This window comes from Triticum urartu, chromosome 1A (assembly GCF_056163025.1).
Source record: "Triticum urartu cultivar PI428250 chromosome 1A, HENAU_Tu73, whole genome shotgun sequence".
Taxonomy (NCBI): Eukaryota; Viridiplantae; Streptophyta; class Magnoliopsida; order Poales; family Poaceae; genus Triticum; species Triticum urartu.
Genome location: NC_141873.1, coordinates 355,935,755 through 355,959,180, shown reverse-complemented (window position 1 = coordinate 355,959,180; position 23,426 = coordinate 355,935,755). Strand labels below are relative to the sequence as shown.

General features: G+C 47.2%; 1 protein-coding gene across 1 annotated transcript; it reads left to right on the top strand.

Moving 5' to 3' along the window:
* Positions 1-21,959: 21,959 nt before the first annotated feature.
* Positions 21,960-23,265, top strand: LOC147991211 (uncharacterized). The gene has a single exon (XM_087537828.1). The coding sequence runs from the start codon at positions 21,966-21,968 to the stop codon at positions 22,692-22,694; it is 729 nt and encodes a 242-aa protein (XP_087393954.1). The 5' UTR covers positions 21,960-21,965; the 3' UTR covers positions 22,695-23,265.
* The last annotated feature ends 161 nt before the right edge of the window (positions 23,266-23,426 follow it).

Below are 23,426 nucleotides of genomic sequence, written 5' to 3'. Positions count from 1 at the left end.
ACCCACTTGACGAGCTGGTAGTAAAAATCAGCGTCGCGAACGCGTGCGTGCCCGACAGCCTCCAGGGCTATTTGCCGGGCGCCGGCCTCCACGTAGTCGGCCCAGTTGCGGGCGCTCTGCTCGCGACTCAGAGCGTCGGTGCGCTGCTGCTCCATGTCCCGCTGGCGGCGCAAATCGGCGAGACGCTGCTCCTCCGCCATACGGTCGCGCTCCAACAACTCCTCGATCTCCGCATTGCAATCTAAAGACAGATAGAATGCCTCCTCCCTCCGTCTGCCTTCCGGTGAAAACTCGAACACTAGTTCCGGCGGTGACTGCCTCCGGCATCGCCTACCGCGGATGGGTGGGGGCATGGCGGACGTGGCGAGCGACATCGGGTCGGTGGGGGCTTATGAGGATATGGCGAGTTGGGTCACGGTGGCACCTGAGAAGGCCGGGAAACAGTACTTATAGGCGGAAGGTAGCGCGACGGTCATCGGAATTCAATGCATAATGTCTTAGCGCGCCAGCTTGCCGTGGAAAACTAGAGAAAATGAAATTATGACTGTGTCGTCCCGTCCCGACTAGGTCGCACGCCGGCATGGCGGTCAAATGAGTGCACTCGAATCATCTCCCTCCTTGTCAATAATGATTCCACGGATTTAAAGCGTATCTTTTTCCGCATTAGTTAGCTGCCTTAATTACAGCTGGCTGCATGCAGGCACTCAGAATCACTCGCAGGCAGTACGCGAAGCAGCATGCAGCCACTTAAATCGCTGGAATTAATTAGGCTTAAACTTCTGCAAGCCGAGGGCACGCATGCAGCCACTTAAATCACTGGAATTTATTAGGCTTAAACTTCTGCATGCCGTTAATTATTGCCATGCCTTGGTCGTGCTGCTTTGCTCACGGGACTAATAAACCCGGACGGAGGGAGTACCTTGGTTGGTGAGAGGTTTGAATTAATCCCTGCAAACCGGAAAGGAGGTACTAGTACATGCGTGATCCGCTATTTATTTGTGTAGGATCGAGTAGGTCGTTTCTTGAATTGAGCCCTGCAAACTGGAAAGGAGGTAGTATGTGCGTGATCCCTATTTATCCGTGTATGATCGATAGTGTAGCTTGTCAGTTTCTTCAGAGGTAGGCATTTTTATCCGTGTAGGATCGATAGTGTAGCTTGTCAGTTTCTTCATAGGTAGGCATTTTTATTCAAAAAACTGCCACTTCACATCTTGCCTCGCAAATAAAACTGCCAGGAGCGCATTTGTAGGCTAGCTAGTGATCGATCAGTAACTTGTAAACACTGAGTGAACGGAAATAAGTAACTGTTAATGCATCTCAATGATTCATAGATCATATACAAATATGTAGCTCCAAAAGCAAAGATCAGCCACTTCGGATCTTGCGTCGCAACTAAAACTAACTAGTACGATTCCCATACATAAGATCAACATGTTAATGCATCTCAATGGCTCACAGATCATATACAAATATGTAGCTCCAAAAGCAATGATCTACAAAAAAACATTTGTTCTTCCTACTAACATGGATGCTTCTCTTGGTCAACATTCAGTACATACTGAAATACAAATTTGTTTGTGAAGTCTACAATTCCTCTTGCAAACGTAAGTGGTTTCACCAACAGCTGGAACCATGAGAATGAACCAAACATGATGGAGGAACATCCACTGCAATATGATTTGGTCTTCTCTTGATCACACAACGAGACTATTTTTGGAATACAAACTTTAACTTAGGCAAAATGATGCCCATTGTATAATCAGACCAAAGTAATGAAGCACCTAGTGTTGGCCAATAAATAGTACATTACTACTTTTCTGCAGTCCATGAAGTGACTATCCAATCTTTCTGTGTCTATTTTCAAATGGCACTACATGCAGTGACTATACTAATCTCTTGTGTAGTTCAACCAAAATTGCGGGCACTTTGCTGGTTTGCCAAATAGCAACATGCAGACATCTTTGTCTGCACAAATATCAAGCAGCTAGTAAACATATACCACACCTTGTATTTTCGGTTTAAACATGTCTCTTCCGCTTAGCATCTGTCATGTTCTGCACTGGACAATCTGGTACAGTTATGTTTTGCCCTAGACAATTTCATACTGAATTGATTTGCTGGTTCAGAGCAGAATATAGCACCTATTCTTCAATAGACCAAGGATATCCATGTTCGCAGTGATGGAAGAGGTGAAAACGATACAACCGAAATTGAGCATACAATCATTGAATCCTGTCCTGCACCTCCAATGTAGGTCCACCCTGCCAATAAATTCACATGCAAACCACTAGTATTACTATCTAATGACAGGACAAAAAGAGTAGCAAGATAGTAGCAAACCATGTACCTTCGTAATGAACAGCTCATAGTGCCACCAATTGGATATAAAGGTTGGGAAAAAACATGCTCCTAATGTTGAACCAGTTAGACTTTTTGTGCAGTTCCACTAAAATCGAGCATCCCTGTTTGCATAGATATTGAAAGTGTGATTACTCTAAAAGTGGCACTAGTTGAAGCATAGACTCACAAATATAAGCATTCCAATTTCTTAATGGGAAAAGGTAGCAAGACTTTTTCTAACCACCTGTTTGAAGGAATAAATAAAGCAACAGCGGCAGATGTGAGGAAGGCATACATAGTTTTTTCTGGAAAAGTGAGCCATTCCTGACCTTTCCTCTTCTTTTAAGCAAATTTTGTGCAGTTCTACTAAAATAAAATGCCATCACCGCCTTGACAATTTAGTGACACTGTACAAAAGGAAATGACTTAACATTACATCATGATGTCAGGTATGTAGTCGACAGGCATTAGAGACAAACATACAGACCTCCTCAAGAGAACAGCCGGAGGAGGAGGTGCCCACTCTTGACCTTTCCTCTTGTCTTCATAATTGTCTGTGCAGTTTAACCAAAATAAAATGACATCGGCGCCTTGGCATTTTGGTGACACTGTACAAAAAAATTAACTTATCTCATGAAAGTGAGGTATGTAATCTATAAGCATTAACAGTGCAAAAATCTAACGGGAGTAACAAGTTTCATCGTTGGTATACTGGCTGTGCAACAGCATTAGAATGCCTTATAGCTGAAAAATCTTTAATACATCCACAATCAACAGCTAACCCTGAAATAATCCAGTGACATTAAATGGCATTGCTTAAATTTATGGGTGTCATTAGACTGAGAGCGGCATTAGTTAAATGTGGCATCACTTTAGCAGTAGCATTGCTTGACTTGACTGTTGGCATTATACTAACAACAAAAAAGTGGCAATAAGAGCATGGGAGGCACCAGTACAATGTACCTCCACAGACGCAGAGTGGTGAGGGAGGTATGGTTGCCCAGAGCAACAAATATCCAAGCAGCATATGTGGATTACGGTCCCATTTTTGTTCTCTTTAGCCACCTTTTTCCTATGCGAGGACAACAAACCAATCGACCTGGTCATTCTCTATTGTGTTGTCATGCCTTTCTACCCTTCTTCAACCAAGAGACACGAGACTCGTTCCTTAGCTACTGATTTTCCCCTTTTCAACCTAGATGCGGGTTCGATGCCTACTCTATTGGACAGTACAGTCTCCCTTCCTTTCCTTATTCAACCCAGTCATGGATTAGTCTGCATGAAGTAGGGTTTCCTTTAATAGTGCAAATTATGGTTTTCGTCTGCGTGGCCAGCAGAGTAGAGGATAGCAAATTGGGAAGATGGTGGAGTGGAAAAAGATCCACATGCAACGACGTAGCAGATGGGGCAATAGAACAAGGTTATGGCTCAAAAAGAGGTAGCATACCTGAGGGTCGGCGGGAAATGGCTTCGCTCGTGGTCGTCGTCCTCCGCACACACTATGACAACGAGCTTGGGGATGGAGGCCATCCCGCGCGGGCGCTAGGTCTAAGAGGACGGCCTTGTCGTCAGTGCGTGACCTCGCTCGCCGATGACGAGTGCGTCAACGCTGCACGTCCTTTTCTTCCCCAGCGGATTTTTAACCACCGGTGAGGAGGGAGAGAGGGGCCGTCTTTTTTAGATCTGGAGAGAGGGTGGTAGTGTGAGAAGCAAGTGGGCAGCCCTTAGCAAGAAAGCGCTGAAGCTCCAGCCTATATATATTTTTTATACTACTAGTACTGGAGGTGGGGTAGTGGTAGAGTAGTTTATATTTTCTCTGCGTACAGTACCAGTTAGTCGTGCTTCAAAACTGATCGGCACGCCATTAAAAAAATAAAGGTCAATAACTAATGCGGCACCTCGGGCCAACACGGCCAGATCGCATTTTGCACGAGAAATTACACACCATGTTTCATCGACATGTGGCCCGGTTCCAACATATCAGTGAGACGACGGCGAGTAGTAGGAGTATTTCCGAACGGACGTGTAGGCCGGGGCGCCTCTTCGTGAACCGTGGCAAACTCGCAACCGTCCACCGACTCTTTGCCTTTCCCTCTCGATTTGGAACTGCTGTCGCATGCTCTTCCTCTCCCTCCTCCATTTTCCTTCAGCCCTTCACCCTTTCTTCTGCCATTGTTCGATCGTCTTCTCCATGGAGGGAACAGGCCGGAAACGACCTCATTATTCTTGCCCCGATCTGAAAGATGACGTGGTGGAGGAACTCATTGATTGGTGCGACGTCATCACCTCGGCTAGCATGGCAGGTTCGTTCCAGCCCATTCTCGACTCAACTAATAACATCATTGCAAGGAACCCAAGGGTCAAGGAGCGGTTTGATCTCCCCTATCTTCTTCGCCGTGACCCTGCTCGCTGGCGAGCGGACGATGGAGACCTCGCCTTGTGCAAGTTGATGCTGCTTGATAATGATACGTGTGATGTCAAGATGCCATCGCTTAAGGGTAAGTCCTGGGCTGGCGCAAATGGAGATTGGGTTGTTTATATTGGGTACAATTGCGAGTGGGAACTTGTGAATGTGTACACTCGTCAGCGGATTCCACTTCCAAAAATCTCCGAGTGCCCTGAGGTTGAGCACACAGATGATCTACGTACGTTCAAATACGATCATGGTGACTGTCGTGTACTGAAGATAGCAATTTGTCGAGTTTCCCAACCGCTATTGGAATTACGAAAACTATGATGTTTTTGCTATCTTCGACAAGCTAGTTGCCGTCCTTCGTGGTTCGACTGGATGGATATTACTCAAAAATCAGTTTCTATACAGGGATGTGTACTGTGATGCAATTGAATACAAGGATCTTGTGTTTGCTGCCACCTCTCATGGCACTGTTTTTGCATGGGATCCTCGTTCTTTCGGTACGTTTGTCTTCCACCGTAATTATAATTGTTTCATCCACATGCATGCGGGTTAGCAAGTTTCCCTTTACTAATTAACCTTCTTCTTGTGTTTCCAAGGTCCTATGGACATCCCACCACCTATACTTGAAGATTTTTATAACCAAGGGGGAGATGACGATGGTGATGATCACGAGCATGAGGACGAGCAGCGCCGATGTACTCTGTGGCGCCTGCCAACTAATTCCGATGGATCACCTCTTCTTGTGTGTATATAGCCCACTGATGATGTTACTGCTAAGGAAGCAGGTGTAGTCTCCCATGGTCGCACTCTCCAGATCTATTCCAACACCCGTTGCATGGTATTCGGGATGGATACTAGTGTGCTAGTGCCAACTCCTTCTCCCTGGCACAGAATTGATAGTCTTGGAGAAAACTCGCTCTTCCTTGGACGAAACTATCCGATGATGGTGAAAGGCGATCCAACCGCTGTTGAAACATTTATGAGAAGCAACTGTGTCTATACCTCGGACATTTGCGTGGTTCCCTACCCTGGTACTGATATAGTAGGCCGCTTCAGCCTGGATGATCAGTCCTGCGTTGGTCTCCAGATCGACAATGCATGGCCCCTCCCAGAGAATCACTTGTGGTTCAAAGCAAGCATTTCCAACGCCGCGGAATGGTTGAGTTGAAGTTCATTTCATTGCTTGTTATTTGTTGTGTGGTGAAAACTTTAGTATTTATAAGGTATCCTCGTTATCGATGTGGGTTGATGATCTGTTGTTCTATGTAATAAAATGATATGCCTGTGATAAACTTACTAAATTTATGAATGGCTTTCGAGTCGCTTCTCTGAGTGAGTGGTGCGACGAGGCAAAAAAATATTTTCCGAATACATAATTGTACGTGCATTGCAACAGGTTATCGGATGAGGCCAATCAACAATAGTAGTACACTATTTGTACTAGCTTCACATGCTTCGCGCGTTGGGCGGGTGTTTCTACTGTAGCCATATGTTAATGTGTTCGTTGTACGTAACCAGCACCTCGAATCCTCGATATACTAGTAGTATAGTATATAGTAGGAGTAGTAGGGTGGCATGGGCTAGAACAAGCATTCACGTCCAGGAGTACGGCACACGCCACCACCACGACATCCATCTGACACCATATTATTTCTTGAAGTCCGTGCGAGAGCAATCTCTTCAATCTCGTCGTTTCTCTAACTTCTGCCATCGCGCGGCGGGCGATGTGGGGGTTTGTCGATAGTCGGTTTCCTTAACTTCGGTCCCACTTGTAAGGCCAACTCCAACGCACGACCCCAAACGGACCTCTGTTTTGCATGAACTCCAACGATAATTTTGACTACTCCTGTAGTAAGTTGGATTAGTGCCTTCTCGATGCATTCATTGTTGATCTGCGGAGGCTCGATCTTGCGTGCTTCTTTCTTCTTCGAGTGTAAAGAAGTAGACGTTGCTTCCTCACATCTAGTCTCATGTCTAGCCTCTATTCTATACTAGCTAAAAGTGATAGAACATCTACTAAATTGCGCTCTATCAATATAGGATGTACTCTTCTTCCCAATACAAAAACTTGCATCCATTCTACTCCCTCTGTTGCACAATACTACATGCCTTCTATTTGTCAAAATATATATGTATCTAGACATGTCTTAGTATATAGGTACATCCATTTTTGGACAAATGGAAGTCAAGTATTTTGGAACAGAGGGAGTACACAATAAAAATTTTAAGTTAGCACAACTAGTCTAATCCGAGAGCAGAACCGAAGATTTGGTCGGGTTCTTCCTCCTTTTGCTGACACGTGGGACATCCAGCATCCAGGTCGTGTCATGAAAGAAAATAGAGTGGTAGTTGAAGCCACGAGATATGCATCTTGGGTTAAACTGTAAATAGAATCTTACTACTCTTGAGTAACTCCAAAAGCGGCTACCGAAGATCTTTATTGGATTTTTTTTCATCACCAGCACATCGAGGTGAAAGATGTGCAGGTTCAGTGGGTCCTCTTGCGTTTTCACTGACATGTGGGGCCGCATGTGAGCAAACAGACGATGGGCTCCACGCGTCCGCTGGCTGGCTGAGAAGAGAGATAGAGGAGGGCTGAGCACGGACTGCAGGAAATTTGTTCTACATACCTCGATATAGGCTCGATATAGTGGGGTGGCATGGGCCATAACTAGCATTCACGTCTAGCAGTACGACACACGCCACCCACACGAGTCCCATCCGACACCAATTTTCTTGGAGTCCGTGCTATAGCCATCTCTTCTCCCTCCTGTCCTCTTTTCTCAGCCATCGCGCGGTGGGCGGGGTGGGGGTTTGCCGATAGTCGGTTTGCTCAACTGCGGTCCCACTTGTAAGTGAAAATGCAACACCGCACGCATTCCCGCTTGAGCGGCGTGCCGGACCAACCGTGTGGGGGTGCGACGCGAACACGGCAGGCTTTTCCTTTTGAACTCGTAACTTGTAAAATTTGGTTCTGCTCCATGGCATGACCGATAGATAGAAAATAACGATTTTGCCTAGAGTAATGAGAAGTTTGCTTCTGGCGCCGTTCATGCATGGAGTACGTACGAAAATTATGAAGTTGATGCGAAAGGTAAGATAATTACTATAGTATCATATACTACTACATGGATTTGACGGAAGGATAAAAATACATACGGATCCATCAACGTTCAACGACATCCTCACGCCCTAGTGCGCCGGGTCACCAACCGACGTGTGAGGAGCAGCAGCGTTGGCGGCAAGCTCAATGTGCTTCTGAACAGTGTCGTCCAAGGTTTCCCTGCGCTCCAAGAAGGCCAGCGTCCTATCGTCCTCCTCTTGCATGTACTAGTTCTTGTGGACGATTTGCGCGTAGACGTGGGTGATTATGTCGATGGTGTCTTGCTGCGCCAGGCGCTGCGCGGCGAGCGCGACCTCGAGGTGGACATTCTCCGACGTGACGGTGGGCAGTCGCAGGGCCACCAGTGCGTCGAAGAGGTTGTTACCATAGTGGCCGTTGAGGGTGGCGGGCATCGCAGAGCCTGGGCGCGTCGGCTGGAGGCTTACGTCAAAGTCGTCCGCAAGCTTCTTGACGACGGTGAACTTGTCGAGGAAACCGACGAGGACCTCGTCGAACAAGGATGCGAAGCTGTCGTCCAAGCGGCCCCTCGCCCTGGCGGCCTCAAGCAATACTACCTGCCGGGCCGCAGGCCGGCGTCGTGGACCATCTGGCATAGCCGGCTGATGCTCGCGCTCATCGCCTCCATGGGTCTAGCGTAGCTTCTAGTCAACTGATCTTGCGATTCGAGTGATCACTCAGCCCTTGGTTAGCGTGCGTAGGTGCGTAGGATTTCGTACTACTCCTCGGCCCTCTACTGCACCTGCCTTTGGCTGTATGATAGGTGGGCCAGCCACCCACTGGGGCCACGTGTCATTCACCCAAAGGCAGTTGCCGTAAGTCAATGAAGCTGCGTCCCCCTCCGTGCCGGTGCAGTATAGTCATCTCACCGGACCTCTAGTTGGGGCCAAACGAGAGAAGTTTGATGTTTACTGGTTTATTGGTCCCCTTTGCATTTTGCGCCAAGTTTTGACCTTTGATTTAACTAATAAAATGTTAATGCATGTAAACAAAAATGTTGTGTAAGTCACCTTACGAAAACCAAATAATCCCAAAATACTTAGGCACGGTGCATTAACTCCCTCCTTGTTTCTTATTTCGTGACATATCAACCAATGAGAGATGTGGGTCGTGCATGCTTTCAATGACTTGACACTAGTACCAAACATGACATGCAGTGTTTAGTTCATTGCATGTAATCCTATTACAGTACTCTAATTAGCAAAAAAAATTAAGTTCTCTCGCCGATAGGAATAAAACACCATGTATTTATTTACAGAGGGAGTAGTACATTTTTGGTGACATGCATTACTAGATATTGCTAGTCAATACTAAAATCCAGATGGACGTGGAAGTACACCTAAATCCAGACGGTGGTGCTACTAGTACTAGTAGTAGTACTACCAATGTAGTAGTAGGAGTACTAGCACTGTACTACCCGTTGGTCAAATTATGACGTGCTGCTCCTCACAATGAAGTGACAAGACCCTGCGCCGGAGATGACACCTGAGTATAGGCGCCGTGTTCGGCATACCATAGTCAGCCTCACTGTCTGCAGTCTCTATCATCATGGCTGTAGAGCTAGCCTGCTTACAACTAGCCCTGTTCGACATAATTTCCCGTGCGTAGATGCCCGTTCATTGCACGGAACACCAAGATTGGGGGTGCACGGCTCCGGCAGCGGCCATCGCGCCAGATTTTTCCACGGCCTTCTACTCCTAGATGTGGTGGGGAGGAGATGAGGCTGATTGTGAGATACAAGGAGTTGTTTGTAAATAGGGAACAAGTGCGGACATCTTTTTGCAAAAATGGAGAAGTTTGGTTTGTATGCGTCAGATCTAGATCCGACGGCTATTGGTGAAAGATGGGAGGCACAACATCATCACCAACTCAGGACCTATTTGATTCGCAGGATTTTGAAAATGCAGGAATAGGACACGACAATATTACAAGTTTCAAACTGATATTACAAATGTTAGGAGTAATGCTGCACCTACGAAGAGGGAATTACTAGGAAGTTTACGTAAGAACTTTCGTTACTTTAGGTGGATGCAGCATTATCGTACAAACTAAAATCCACCGCCCTGACAAGTCACTAATGGGCAAATAAGTTTTCGAGTCTCTGGCCACTTGATGTTTCAAAAACAAATTCAGCTTCTGCGGAGACTTTGTCATTTAGGCTTAGACGCTTGCGATGATCAGCACGCCATTCATTGTTGCACCAGAGAATGCCAAACCTCATTACCTTGAGCACACTTGCCTCTAGAACAAAGAACCTGGCCAATTTAATCTTAGATGTGCTGCCTCGGTAGTCGATCAAATCAATTTCTGTAAGATGGAGATCAAGGCATTCGATGAGATTGTTATAGTGCAGCACATTTTTCACTTTCGGGTCTTTTTTATCTGCAAAAGAAGAGAACATATTAGAGCAGCTGGCTGCATAAGATTGCTGTGTCATCAAGAGGTACCAATATCATTCGCTCATACGATAGGGTTGGCTGGCTAGAGAGAGAAAGAGCTACTCCCTCCGTTCGAGAATGTAGTTCCAACATTTTTTAAGTCAAGAAACTTTGACCAAGTTTATAAATAAATTACTTATATCTCCAATACCAAAGATAAATGATAGTATGAAGTAAGTACATGTTGTGATGAATCTAATGATCATTCCAGATGTAAATGTTTTTCTCCACATATACCTGGTCAAACTTTTCCGAGGTTTGACTTTTCAAAACATCCATATGCTTATGGACGTGACAGAGTCCCTAACAAGAGAGAGAGAGAGAAAGTGTGTGTGGGTGTGTGAAAGAGACATGGACAACACACGATAAAAGTAGAGAAAAAGCGTATGTGTCTTATGCAAACATATCACACATGCATCTTCGACAACGGAGGCAAGGTGAGGAGATAGTGTGTGGTTGTTTGGAACCGAGAGAGCAAGACCCCTAGCACGTGGCCAAGAGGGGTCTGACAAACAAGGGAGAGAGGTCGAGAGAGACGTACAGAGAAAATGCAGACATGGGGATGAGAGAGTGTATGTTTGTCATAGAGAGATCCCCTGGAAATCGTGATGGGACTACATGGGTGGGAGATCGAGTGACAAGGTGTGTGCGCGATAGAAGATGCCCCGAGAGATTTCGAGATAGACGTATGGATGGAAGGAGACAATATGTGTGTTCCTGATGGCTAGTAAGAGATAATCATACTTAGGATCGAGGGGGGGAGTGCTTGCGCCTATGATGGATTGAGGGATTATGGTACTTAGGAGGGTGCGTGTCACATGGAGAGAGAACAAGGGCGGAGAGTGTTGGATGGGTCTATATGTATAGCGCGAGCGAGACATGTGTATGTGTGAACCAGGGAGATATAAGGCCAGTTTGGCTTGCGTCCTGAGCATCTTTTGCCTGGCCTGGGGTTGTGGCTGGATTTCATGCACGCTTGTTTGGTTGCTACCCTGTGAAAAAGAAATCCCGCCTGGCCTGGGTTCCCTTGCACTTTAATTAGCCTGGCTGAACTCCAGACACTGCAAGTAGCCTGGCCCAGGCGGCCGATTTCGAACGCCTGGTCGTGTGGCCACGAGGCTAACAGCAACACGGATGGATATTAGCATTAAATAATTGATGCATGGATTGATTGATGGGACGTTGATGCTTTGCCTAGCCCAGGCATGAACCAAACGCTTCAACACCACACAAGCCTGGCCAGGCAGAAATATTTTACATCTCACGTCCACACCAGGCAGTACCGGCCATCAAGGCATGAGGGTCAGGTCATGAACCAAACTGACCAATAGAGTTTGAGAGAGATCGAGGAGCCCCGATAAGGCTGAGTGGTGCGTCAGATAGCTGAGAGGGGGAAAGAGATATTCCATCCGCTCGATAATGCAGTGCATGTAAATTTTTAGAATTCAAACTTTGGAAACTTTGATTAGGTTTACGCAAATGTTATTTATATCTACAATACCAAAGATACATCATACAAAACTACATCTCATGGTGAATCTAATGGTATATGTTTGCCGTACTAGATGTAATTCTTTTTCTCCACGTACATGGTCAAACTTTGTGATGTTTGACTTTTCAATAAATCTGTATGCTATGGACCGAGGAGAGTGCCTCAGTCGAGACAGATCAAGTGCGTGTGAAGGAGAATGAGTAAGTGTGCAAAAAGAGTATGCGTGTGAAAGAGAAAGTGACAACAAACGATAAATTAGAAAGAGAGAGTGTTTTTTCGTTTCTTATGCGAACATATCACGCATGCATCTCCGAGATGGAAAAGCGAGGTGAGGAGATACACGAAGATAGCTAGTGTGTGATTGTTTGCAACGGAGAGAGACACCCCTGTAGCACATGTCCAATAGAGGTGTGGCCAACAAGGAACAAAGGTCGAGAGGGACACATGGATGGCATGGACGCATGGGGAGGGAGAGAGGTGTGTTTTTGATAGAGAGATCCCGTCGAGATCGTGAGGGGACTATATGGGTGGGAGATCGAGGGAGTGCGTGCACGATAGAAAGATGCCCCGAGAGAAATCGAGGTAGACCATGCACATGTTTGTGATGGGGACTAAGATTAGCTAGTCATATACATATAGGGGGGACTGCGTGTGCCTACAATTGAGTGAGAGACCATCAAACTTGGCTAGCTGGGCATGAGATTGTGTGTGTGCGCGTGTGAGATGGAGAGAGAACGAGGGGGAGAGATAGAGTTTTAGATGGGCCTATCGAGTGCAAGTGAGATATGCATGTGTATGTGTGACCCAGGTGGATGGACAGTTTGAGAGAGGGGGGGAAGAGCTCCGAGACGACATAGTGGTACGTGAGAGAGTTACAGGCAAAGAGCCAAGGAATCTGTGTGCGTACGATGAGTGCACCCAAGATATCTAGCTTGGACTAGCTAGAGTATCATACATAGTGTGCGAGAGAGACCTATAGATGGTGTATATATGCATGCGAACTAGAAAGACCCCCCCCCACGCACACACAAAGAGAGAGAGAGAGAGAGAGAGAGAGAGATGGAGAGAAAGGGAGAGGGACCAACATGGTTTTTGTGTCGGATGCGTGCGACAGAATTGAAGATTGTCGCCGAGAGAGAGAGAGAGAGAGAGAGAGAGAGAGAACAGGAGTCCGTGAGAGGGAGAGGTCGCGTTTTATGCATCGAAGACTGATATAAACCATGTTTCGATATAAACTTGCATTCAAATATTTAAATTGGAGAACATGTTGTCTGCAATCCACACATGAACGGATATATGCGTATATCAAACAAGTTCATTAATTTGACTTTCAACATGTTCATGGAGTACTATAATACTGTACAACATGCTACTCGATTGAGGTGTTCAATTTTGGATTTAGTTCACTATTTTGACCTACTGAACGAGCTATTTCATTGAATCGAGATATTTCATTTTGGGTTTGATTCACGTTTTTTAGTGGGTCAACTATTTGTCATATAGTAAATCGCTAGCAACGAGCATGTAAAAACACATTACTCCCAAGCATCATCTCTCCATCTAAAAAAGAAGTGGCAAGCTAATATTTCAAAATTTGATCCGAATCGACTTGGTAAGGTAGACGTGGATGCTCGTTCTCCCAAAATTTGAATGAACCGTTAAACATCCTCTATGCTCGGTGGAATTCGCCCGAGCAAACAAATGGGAGATGCGAAATTACCGTCCTATGTGGGACACGCATCAATTGGCCCGTGTACATCGAGGGTAGGTTCGTAACTTCATCCAAGCGCGCCTTCTCCTCGGCCGAAATGGCATGTGCCGAATAATTCATAAACCATGGTCGGCAAAACACGCTCTCCTCGCCCGAAATAGCTCGCGCCCACTATTTCAAAACACGCTCTCCTCGCCCGAAATCGCTCGCGCCCACTATAGTTCAAAACACGCCCTCCTCGCCCGAAATCGCTCCCACCCACTATTTGGGGAGAAGCAAAGTTACTCTACTATCCCCGAACCTCAGTACATAGACCCAAGCCGAGAAGCCTATAGGCAAGGGTAGAACTGTAACTCCCCCTCACATTTCAGACAAATACGTCCATAAGACATGGTTCCACTCCCCTCCCAATTCCCCCCCACCCGCACCCATTCATACCTCGTGGGCGCCAAATCACCTTCTCCCCGGGAAGCTCCCTTCTCCCGAGCCACGAAACTTCATCCCCACCTCCATGGCGCCCCCACTGCACCAATTTCACAGCCGCCCTCCTCCCTAATGCCGGAGACGTTGTCCATTTGCTGTCGTGCACTGGGCCGTGTGCCTCTTACTCCGTGCTGCTGGTGCTGCCTCGACGACGGCCGCGTGAACTGTACCAGAGCCGATTCACCCCCGCCGTTGTTCATGGTGGCGGAGCGGCTCCAACTTCGGATCCATCCAGAGTCCTAGCGCTGCTTCGGCGTAGCCGTCGACCGTCGCGACATTGCTCTTTCCCTGCTGCCGGTCGCCACCGCAACCGCGCTGGCCTCACTGACTCGGCAGCTGGACCTGCCTACTTCACCATGCCACCAGATAGGTCGCACCCTCATCTCAAATCACTTTATTTAGGCGTCAGTTGTCTGAATTTTTATTCTGGGCCAATCGATTTGCAATGGGAAGCAGCACCCCTCAAGGCGGCGGAGCTCCTAGGCTGCCGGTTGGCTGGTGTCTAACGTAAGGGTGCGGTGCCGCAAGTTCGCCGCGGAAGCAGCGCTTAGATGGCTATCTTTTAGAGTTGCGTGGGTTGAAGGTACTGCCGCCGCCGGATCTGGATGACGGGGAGTCTTTGTGGATTGGCCCGGGGGCGGCGCAACCACGGCAGTGCGGTGGGGCGGGGAGCGGGGTTTTGGCCGGGGCCACGGACGGCGGAGGCAGGCTGCTCTGCCATTGGTCGCTGGCTCTTCGGGGAAGATTCCGAACAGTGTCAGCCGGGAGGCACAAGACGGCCAGCCATCTGGTGTAGATCAGACAGTACCAAAATAAAATAAAATCGTGTGACCCCAATTTAGTCTTCAGTCAACAGACGTGTGACCACTCTCGTACCTTGTTGTTGATCTCTTAGTGTATTTCTTCAGATCAAAGAGATATGTCATTCTTAACATTATGCGTTCTCTGCATCTTCAGACACACCGTCTTCCGACTCACCGCAGCTGCTCCAACAAGGGAATCATACACCAGAAGGGAGCTATAGTCCCCACTCAACAGTTCCCTGCATTGAATGCGCGTGCCCGACATGCACAGCCACAACAACTACAGGGCCATCGACAAGTCAGCACATGATGCTCACTCCTATGGATGGCAGCCCGATAGGTTGTACCCTCATCTTACTTGTGTGCAACATTTATGGCTTTGTTATTCATCTAAGCATGGAAAATAGATCATCACATTTCACTGTATATTCATGCTGATCTCTTACGGGTCTTGTTCAGGAGTTAACGCTGTTCCATAGTTCAGCTAAGATACTTGTTCTTTAGGTAACACTGTTCCATAGTTATCATCCATCAGCCAATGCTATCCCACAGGCTGGTGATTATAGTATTATACCACTTCTAGTATTTCCTATGTTGTTCTCTAATACTTTTGTGTCCCATCTAGTTAATCTCGAGTACAAACGATACATATTCTGTAGCTTTCATCTGTGTTCTCCCTTTAGTTTATGAGACCTGATGCTGCTAGTTAACCCCAGTCCTACTATTTATGTCGTCTCCTACAGGCACTAATTACATAAATCTAACTACTAATTGTCTTCCATGCATGTCAGATATAATTGCACACACTGATATATCCACAAGAACCTCACGAAGCAATGTAAAGGCCAATAAACTTGTTGTCAATGATACCCAATATGATTGAACATGTAAAGGCAGTTCTTCAGAAGACTTGCAGAAAGATGATGAATCCTCTTCACCCCACAAGGTCCTTGCTCTAACTTGGTCTGTGATATGGGTACAACATGCATATAATGTCCTGGAGTGTATCTACTCTGTTGCAATGCCATGTGCTTAGCATGCTGATCATGCATGTAAATATGTCATGCCTTTCTGTTTTATATTCTGCTAGCATACAGTTTTACATTCAACTAGTATTTTTTTTGCTGTGTTGTCCTGTCCTATCCCTAGCTCTTACACCATACTCCCTCCGTCCGGATTACATGTTGCCGAAATGGATAAAAAAGGATGTATCTAGAACTAAAATACGCCTAGACCCATCCATTTTTTTCCGGATGGAGGGAATACATGTCAATATGTCATGCCTTTCTATTCTTCAGTGCCTATTCCATCTCTCTGCCGCTACATGTTTTATAATTAAAGCACCATTCTTCTATACAAGGCATGCAAGGGGAAGACGACTATGTTAGAATCTGAAGGGTTACAAACAAGGCCTTTGCAAAAGATCCAAACGCCAGGAGATAATAAACCAACTCCAGTTTTTATAGATACTGCTCCAGCACAGAGAAACCCAACTCCTACTGATAATAAGCAGATTCCAGTGGCCAAAGAACTAGTCCGCTCCAGTCCAGCAAAAATATGTCAACTCAATTCTAAGAAGCGTGTGCGTATCCTTGCATCATGAAATTTTATAGCATGCTGATCATATTTTCTACATGTTTCTTACCCATCTCTCTTTTAGAAAATAAGCTTAACAGATAGAAGATTTTCTACAATGGTATCGTTTATGAGGAAAGATTCTTGCAGGAATTCTCTGTGCTCCAATGTAGATGTAAGTACCTGTTGTATATCACTATATTTTTTACATCAGCATGTATTTTGTTAATCGGCGTGAATTCAAGCTTTATCTGATCTAAATTTAGTTGTAGCAAAATGTATGATTAAAGGCCACAATGTTGACTTTTGCAAGGAAAACTGCCTGGTAGTTTTGCATCCTAAGCTGCATGAGTGTACTTCTCATATCAGTGGGTTTGAATACTTTGGTTCTGCAGTGGGGTTTTCAGTGTTTTTTTACTATGTTGTACTGTTGTATCCCTAGCTCTTACATCATACTCCCTCCGTCCGGATTAAATGTCGCATAAATGGATAAAACTAGATGTATCTAGAACTGAAATACGCCTAGACCCATCCATTTATTTTCGGATGGAGTGAATACATGTCAATATGTCATGCATTTCTATTCTTCAGTACCTATTCCATCTCTGATGTAGCATGTTTTATAACTGAATCACCATTCTTCTATATAAGGCATGCAAGGGGAAGACGGCTATGTTAGAATCTGAAGGGTTACAAACCAGGTCTTTGCAAAAGATCCAAATGCCAGGAGATAATAAACCAACTCCATTTTTCATAGATATTGCTCCAGCACAGAGAAACCCAACTCCCACTGATAATAAGCAGATTCCGGTGGCCAAAGAACTAGTCCGCTCCAGTCCAGCAAAAGAATGTCAACTCCATTCTAAGAAGCGTCTGCGTATCCTCGCATCATGAAATTTTATAGCATTTTGATCATATTTTCTACATGTTTCTTACCCGTCTCTCTTTTAGAAAATAAGGTTAAACGATACAAGACTTCCTCCATTGGGATCGTACTCGAGAAAAATATCTTGCGGGAATTCTCTGTGCTCCAGTGCTGATGTAAGTACCTATTGTATATCACTATATTTTTACATCAGCATGTATTTTGTTAATCGGCGTGAATCTAACCTTTATCCGATCTAAAATTAGTTGTAGCAAAATGTTAAAGGCGCCAATGTTGATTTTTGTAAGGAAAACTGCCTGGTAGTTTTGCGTACTGAGCTACATGAATGTGCTATCTCATATCACGCATATTACTGAATTGTAGTGCTTCTCTGGTTGCCCATTCATTCATTGTGTTAATGTTGCTTTCGTATTACCTTACCTGGCTGATGATAGCTGTGCCATATTGTGTTAATTTGGTGTAGGCTAGTTGCCCAAACGTTCGTTGTGTCAATGTTGCTTTCCTATTATCTGACTTGGCCAATCATACCAATGCTAGTGTGTTAATTTTGTGCAGGCTGCTGAAGATAAGAAGATAAACTCTGAAAACAGCAAGGTAACCCCATTGTTTCTTTCCAGTAAATCTAGGCCAGGTAATATGGCAATAACTCATGATTAATCTGTTTGGTTCCCGTCCTAATTTATGTTATGATGCAGTGGTCAAGACACTCTCCACTATCAATAATACAAGCCTGCCAAAATCAGCATCTGAATCTGTTCAGTATCCTCTGTCTCGAATGCAATGGAATAAATGTATGTTTGTGAATCAATTAATGGCTGAAGCAATGATGGAAATGGTGGATGAATCAGAGGTGCAGAGTCGTGCGACACAACAACTGATCAATGTTTTCAGAGACAGTATGGCAAAGCAGCAAGAACTTGCCCACATGCTTATGGGTGTCATCTGTGTTGAGGTTGCAGATTGTGACGTTGTAGATGGTTAGGTTCTGCTCATTTATTTGCACTGGCATCAATCTTTGATTGCCCAGTGGATGTAATTTCCTGTAATATATTCTGGATGTGCAACGTTATTCCCTGTATGCCATACCTTTGCTCGTCGTAATGGGCTCAAATTATCTAATTTGGCCTAAAGACATGAACGAACTTTAGTGGGCCCATTGAGTTAATGGGCCGTTACTAGGCCGAAAGTTAATGGTCGGCCCTCTTACTTCCCGAGTCGTTAACAGGCCGACATCGAAGCGGGCAACAGGTGGCCCCAATTTATTTCATGGGCTGTTAACAGGCCGTTACTAAGTTTGGGCTACATATGGCCCAACTATACTGTAGGCCTTTAGCAGGCCGAAAGAGACAGCGGGCTTGTATTGGACCATGAAGAGCATGGGCCGCTAAGAGGCCGAAAGTCAAGTCGTATTGTAAATGGCCCAACTGTGTTGTGGGCCTTTAGCAGGCCGAAAGAGAAACCGGGCTGGTATTGGACCATGAAGGGCATGGCCCGTTAAGAGGGCAAAACTAAGGTCCGACTACAAATGGCCCAACTCATTTATGGTCCGTTAACAGGCCGAAAGGCACACAGGGCCGGGAATTGGCCCAACACTTAAATGGGTCGCTAAAAGGCCAAAACTCAGGTCCGACTACAATTGGCCCAACTGATTTATGGGCCGTCAACAGGCTGAAAGTGACACCGGGCCAGAAATTGGCCCAACACTTAAATGGGCCACTAAAAGGCCGAAACTCAGGTCCGACTACAAATGACCCATCAGATTTATGGGCCGTCAATAGGCTGAAAGACACACCGGGCCGGAAATTAGCCCAACATTTAAATCGGTCGCTAAAAGGCCGAAAGATGTACATCCTGAAAATTGGCCCATCCATTAAATGGGCCGTTAACAGGCCAAAATCTTATCGGGCCGATATTGAGCCCAAGTATATAGCGGGCTATTAACAGGCTCGAACTGACGATGGGCTGCAATGGTGTCAAATCTTTAACGGGCCGAATTGGCACATCTCGTATGGGCCGTGGGCTTAAATGGACCTGACACAAGTAGGCCTTATATGGGCCGGCCTGCTAATTTTTACCGGGACGACCTTTTTCACCGGAATGGGCCACTGTTGGGTCGTGCCACGTGTCGACATATCATAGGCGCATATCAGACCCACTGACGAGCTGACACGTGTTTCGTCCGGCCAATAAGAATTTTACACGTGGAAATTTCCCATTGGTCGGGGCTGTTAACGGGTTATCGGATCGAAAACCCGACCCGATAGCTTAACGGCGTTCCGTTACGGTGGATGCCACGTGTCGGTCACCCTTGACGAAAGCACATATGTGACGCGCGATTTATCATCATGGAAGTGGACACTTCCGTGATGATAATTTTGGTAATGTCATGGAACACTTCTACGACAGCACAGGTATGACTATCTTGATTCTGTCATAAATTTGTCATAGATGTACATGCATGACAAAAAAGCGACCTACTGTGACAAACACGTATCATCACGGAAGTGTATTTTTTGTAGTGATGTGACTGGCTCCCGCCGGCCCGACAGTGTTGTTGCGCCATGGCGACGCTATGGTCCCTCTCCACCAGCCTCCCGTGCGCGATCCTGGGTTGGCTGCAATGTCATTCCTTGGTCGTCTTGGGCGCACCCCTTCAGCGGCTGCCATCACTCCTGCCAGTCCGGCACAGGATGCGGCGTGCCTGCCAGCAGCCATGGGCCCCATCCTTATGGCCCTCCCCTCCCCACAGCGGCGCGACCCTGCTTGCCACTGGTGCTTGGGTTGGGCACGGGCCTGCGGCCAGTTGCAGGGATGCTCGTGGCCTACCTCGTGCAGGCCCCCTCCTTCGGCGGCCCTTCCTCCCCTCGATTCAAGATGGCGGCTCTCGCGCGATGGTGGCGAGGTTCCAGTGGTAGTGGCAGGCGTGGGGCACCTCGTGGCGGGTCCTTGCTAGCGCTGCTCCGGCCCTGGCGGCCTCGAACTCGCGTTCTCCGGTGTCCAAGGCTTGCCCTCGTTCTCTTTCGGGCGGTTTTGGCCTCAGTGACCAGTAGCTGCGTCCCCTCCAGCTTGTCTGGTTCGCCGGTGTTCCCATGGTTACAGCCACGACAACGGCCATGACAACTCGGATTTGCGTCTTTCCAGTCCTAGCTTGGTGGCGTTGCCAGTCACCGTCGCCTCCCCCTCACGCTAGTCTTTGCTTCGTTGTCGGCCCCTACCTTGTACACCTCAAAGCCTCGCCTTTTGCCTGGTCCATTGTTCGTGGGTTCGGAGGCAGTGCCACCCTCCGGCGGCAGGTGCAGCCCAACCAACCCTACCAGTGCTGGCCTCCTTGTCGTCAATCCCATTGCCGGCGGCTATGGGATTGCTCAGTCTCTGGCCAGGGGGGAAAGCCTTGCTCGGCTTGCCCGTGCTGACAACGACGATGCCTGCGGGTGCCGTTTTCCTTCTTGGAGGCGATGCTACGGCCTTTAGTTGTGCCTCTCTTCGAGCTCAGAGGAAACCCTAGGTCTGGTTCCTCCGGACCGGATCGCTACGGCGTTTCGTCGTTGTCTTCCTTCTTGAAGGCGCTACCTTGCTCGCTCGCGGTGTCCCCGATGATGGCCTTGATGATGTGTTCTTCTCTCTTGGTTTTGGATTGGTTGGTTTTGGCTCTGTTGTTTCTTCTGTTCGGGCTGAGCATTCCCTGTCTCTCCGCTCCGGGCATCATGTTCACGCCTGTGTGTGTTTGTTTCATGTGTTGTATCCTAGACTATGTTATTTCTACTCTTTCTATCAATGAAACGACACACAAGCTTTACGTATTCAGCAAAAAACTTTCCCAACACATGCCATGTAAAAGCATCGCCACCGCAGACCGCACCACCACCGCCTCATCCCGCCTACGTTGCCGCACCCCAGCACCACACGTGAAGCCCCCGCACCACACGCCGGTGTCTTCCTTGCATGTGAGAGAGAAAGAGATTAGGCAATGATGGATGGGACGCATATGCCAATGCCAAGCTAAGTATAGGGGAAGCTGCATAAAGCGGAACATTTGTGAAACCCAATATATTTATTGGGACTAGAACATTGCCCGTGCGTTGCAACGGGATATAAATATTCTAGTATGTTAGCTTATGATTTAGTTGTCAATAATAATGTGATTGTGTAAATAAATGTTTATCAAATTCTGACCGTCAATTACTTTATATTTTGATTAGAAGTTTGCTAAATAAATTAAAGTGGAATTGATTTAGAAGATAAGTAAATTAAAATGATTGATTGTCATATACATGAAAGGTTGGATGAAGAGATGATGAAAAGAAAGATGAAATGAAAGAATTACGTTCTTTTCAAGTACTAGTAGAGATAGTTCTATGACAGTCATGGATTTTATTGGGTATATATAGCTGCTGGAGATGCTCTCATACAAACTATCATTCGCCTGCCCGAATAGAGGCGGCAGTACTCATGTTGCTCACGGGCATGATGGGCCACGCGTCGTCGACGGTTTCTGATCCCATCCCGTCCTTCGATCCGCCAGTGTACAAATGCGTAACGAACTTCCTTTCAAGAAAAAAGAAGTGTGTAACGAACAACTGCGTAACCAACGAAATATCCCCGACATGTACGCGCGGACACCAATCCCCAGCGCTCCCTATTTATACACGCACCGCGCGCGCGCGTCCACTCGCTACCTAACTGCCACCCCCGATCCATCGATGAGTCCCACGTCGCCTCGGCAGCCCGGCTTCGGCGCCGGCGGGCAGCGCCAGCAAGCCGCCGCCGCCGCCGCCACCACTCCGTTCAAGATCCACAGGGACTCCCACCTCATACACAAGGGCGCCGCGGCCGGCGCATCCGCGTCCTCGCCGCCCTCCTCCTCGTCCACCAACTCCTCCGTCTCCTCCTCCCCCGGCGTCGGCCAGCAGCGGCCGGCGCCGAGGCCGAAGCAGCAGCAGCAGCAGCAGCCTGTCATCATCTACACGCACTCCCCCAAGGTGATCCGCACCAGCCCGCGCGACTTCATGTCCATCGTGCAGAAGCTCACCGGCCTTGAGAGCGCCGCCGCGTCAGCGGTCACCGGCGCCGCGCAGGACGAATCGTCGTCGTCGTCGACGGAGAGCTGCGCCAATGCCCACGCCAGTGCCGTGCCGCCGCCACCGCCTCCGCCCCAGTACATGGATCCACCTCAGCTAATGCCGCCGCCGGCGCAGCTGGATCACGCGCACTTCATGCCGGACATGCCGCTGTTCGCGCCCTCGGAGCATCAGCAGCACATGCTCTGCGCCTCCAGGGGCGGCCTCTACGGCCACTTCCCGCCCACGGTGGAAGCCGTGTCGCTCGGCGGCCCGGCGAACATGCACGACGGCGCCGCCTCTGTGGGGGTGTTCTCCCCGTCCATGGTGGAGGCGATGAGAACGGCATATCCGGATTACCAGTTAACTTAATCGACGTGCATGAACTAGGCGATGATCGATCACGACGCATCGATCAATGCAATAATCGGAGCTAGTTTGTCTTTATTTTCTTCATGTTTTCTCATCTTGCTTCATGTCGAGGAACGTACGTGCAGAGACAAGAGAGGTGAAGGATTGACTGGCCTGGCCGGTGCATGTATGCATGCAGGACAATCCGTCGACGTACGTCGCAACGCATGCATGCATGCAAGGCTGGCTGAGCTCCAGATCTCCCGGTTAATTACTCTATTTTTGTTAGCAAAAAATACTAGTACCAGAGATGCAGTTCCCAAATCCAACCATGCATGGCTTTCATCATGTGTATTTTTTTTCTTTGTCAGAATTAGTTCCTCTGTTTGATCATTTTAGTTCCCTCGTGTGTGTCCTCGGTCAAGCTGATTAGAGTAGAGTTTTTTTAGCTGATTACGGTAGAGGCTTGGTTATCATTTTCCCACTGTATCTGTGAATAAATAAGCTGCAGAATTGCTGAAAGGAATTGTCGATTCTCCTATCAATCGATGTAAGTCGTGAATGAATGATACATTTTTCAGGGTTTTTGGCACATTCAGGGAAATAAATAGATTTTTTTAGGGGTTATAAATGGATTATATATATTACTCAATCTTCACATTCCTATATCTGCTTTATTTAATTCAGACCACCAGGCCAGCCCATCTTAAGATTCTATTATATGAAAGTAAGGGCATCTTCAAGGCGGACCCG

Coding starts and splice junctions, on each gene's coding strand:
- LOC147991211 (XM_087537828.1), top strand. CDS start 21,966: ATGAGTCCCACGTCGCCTCGGCAGCCCGGCTTCGGCGCCGGCGGGCAG.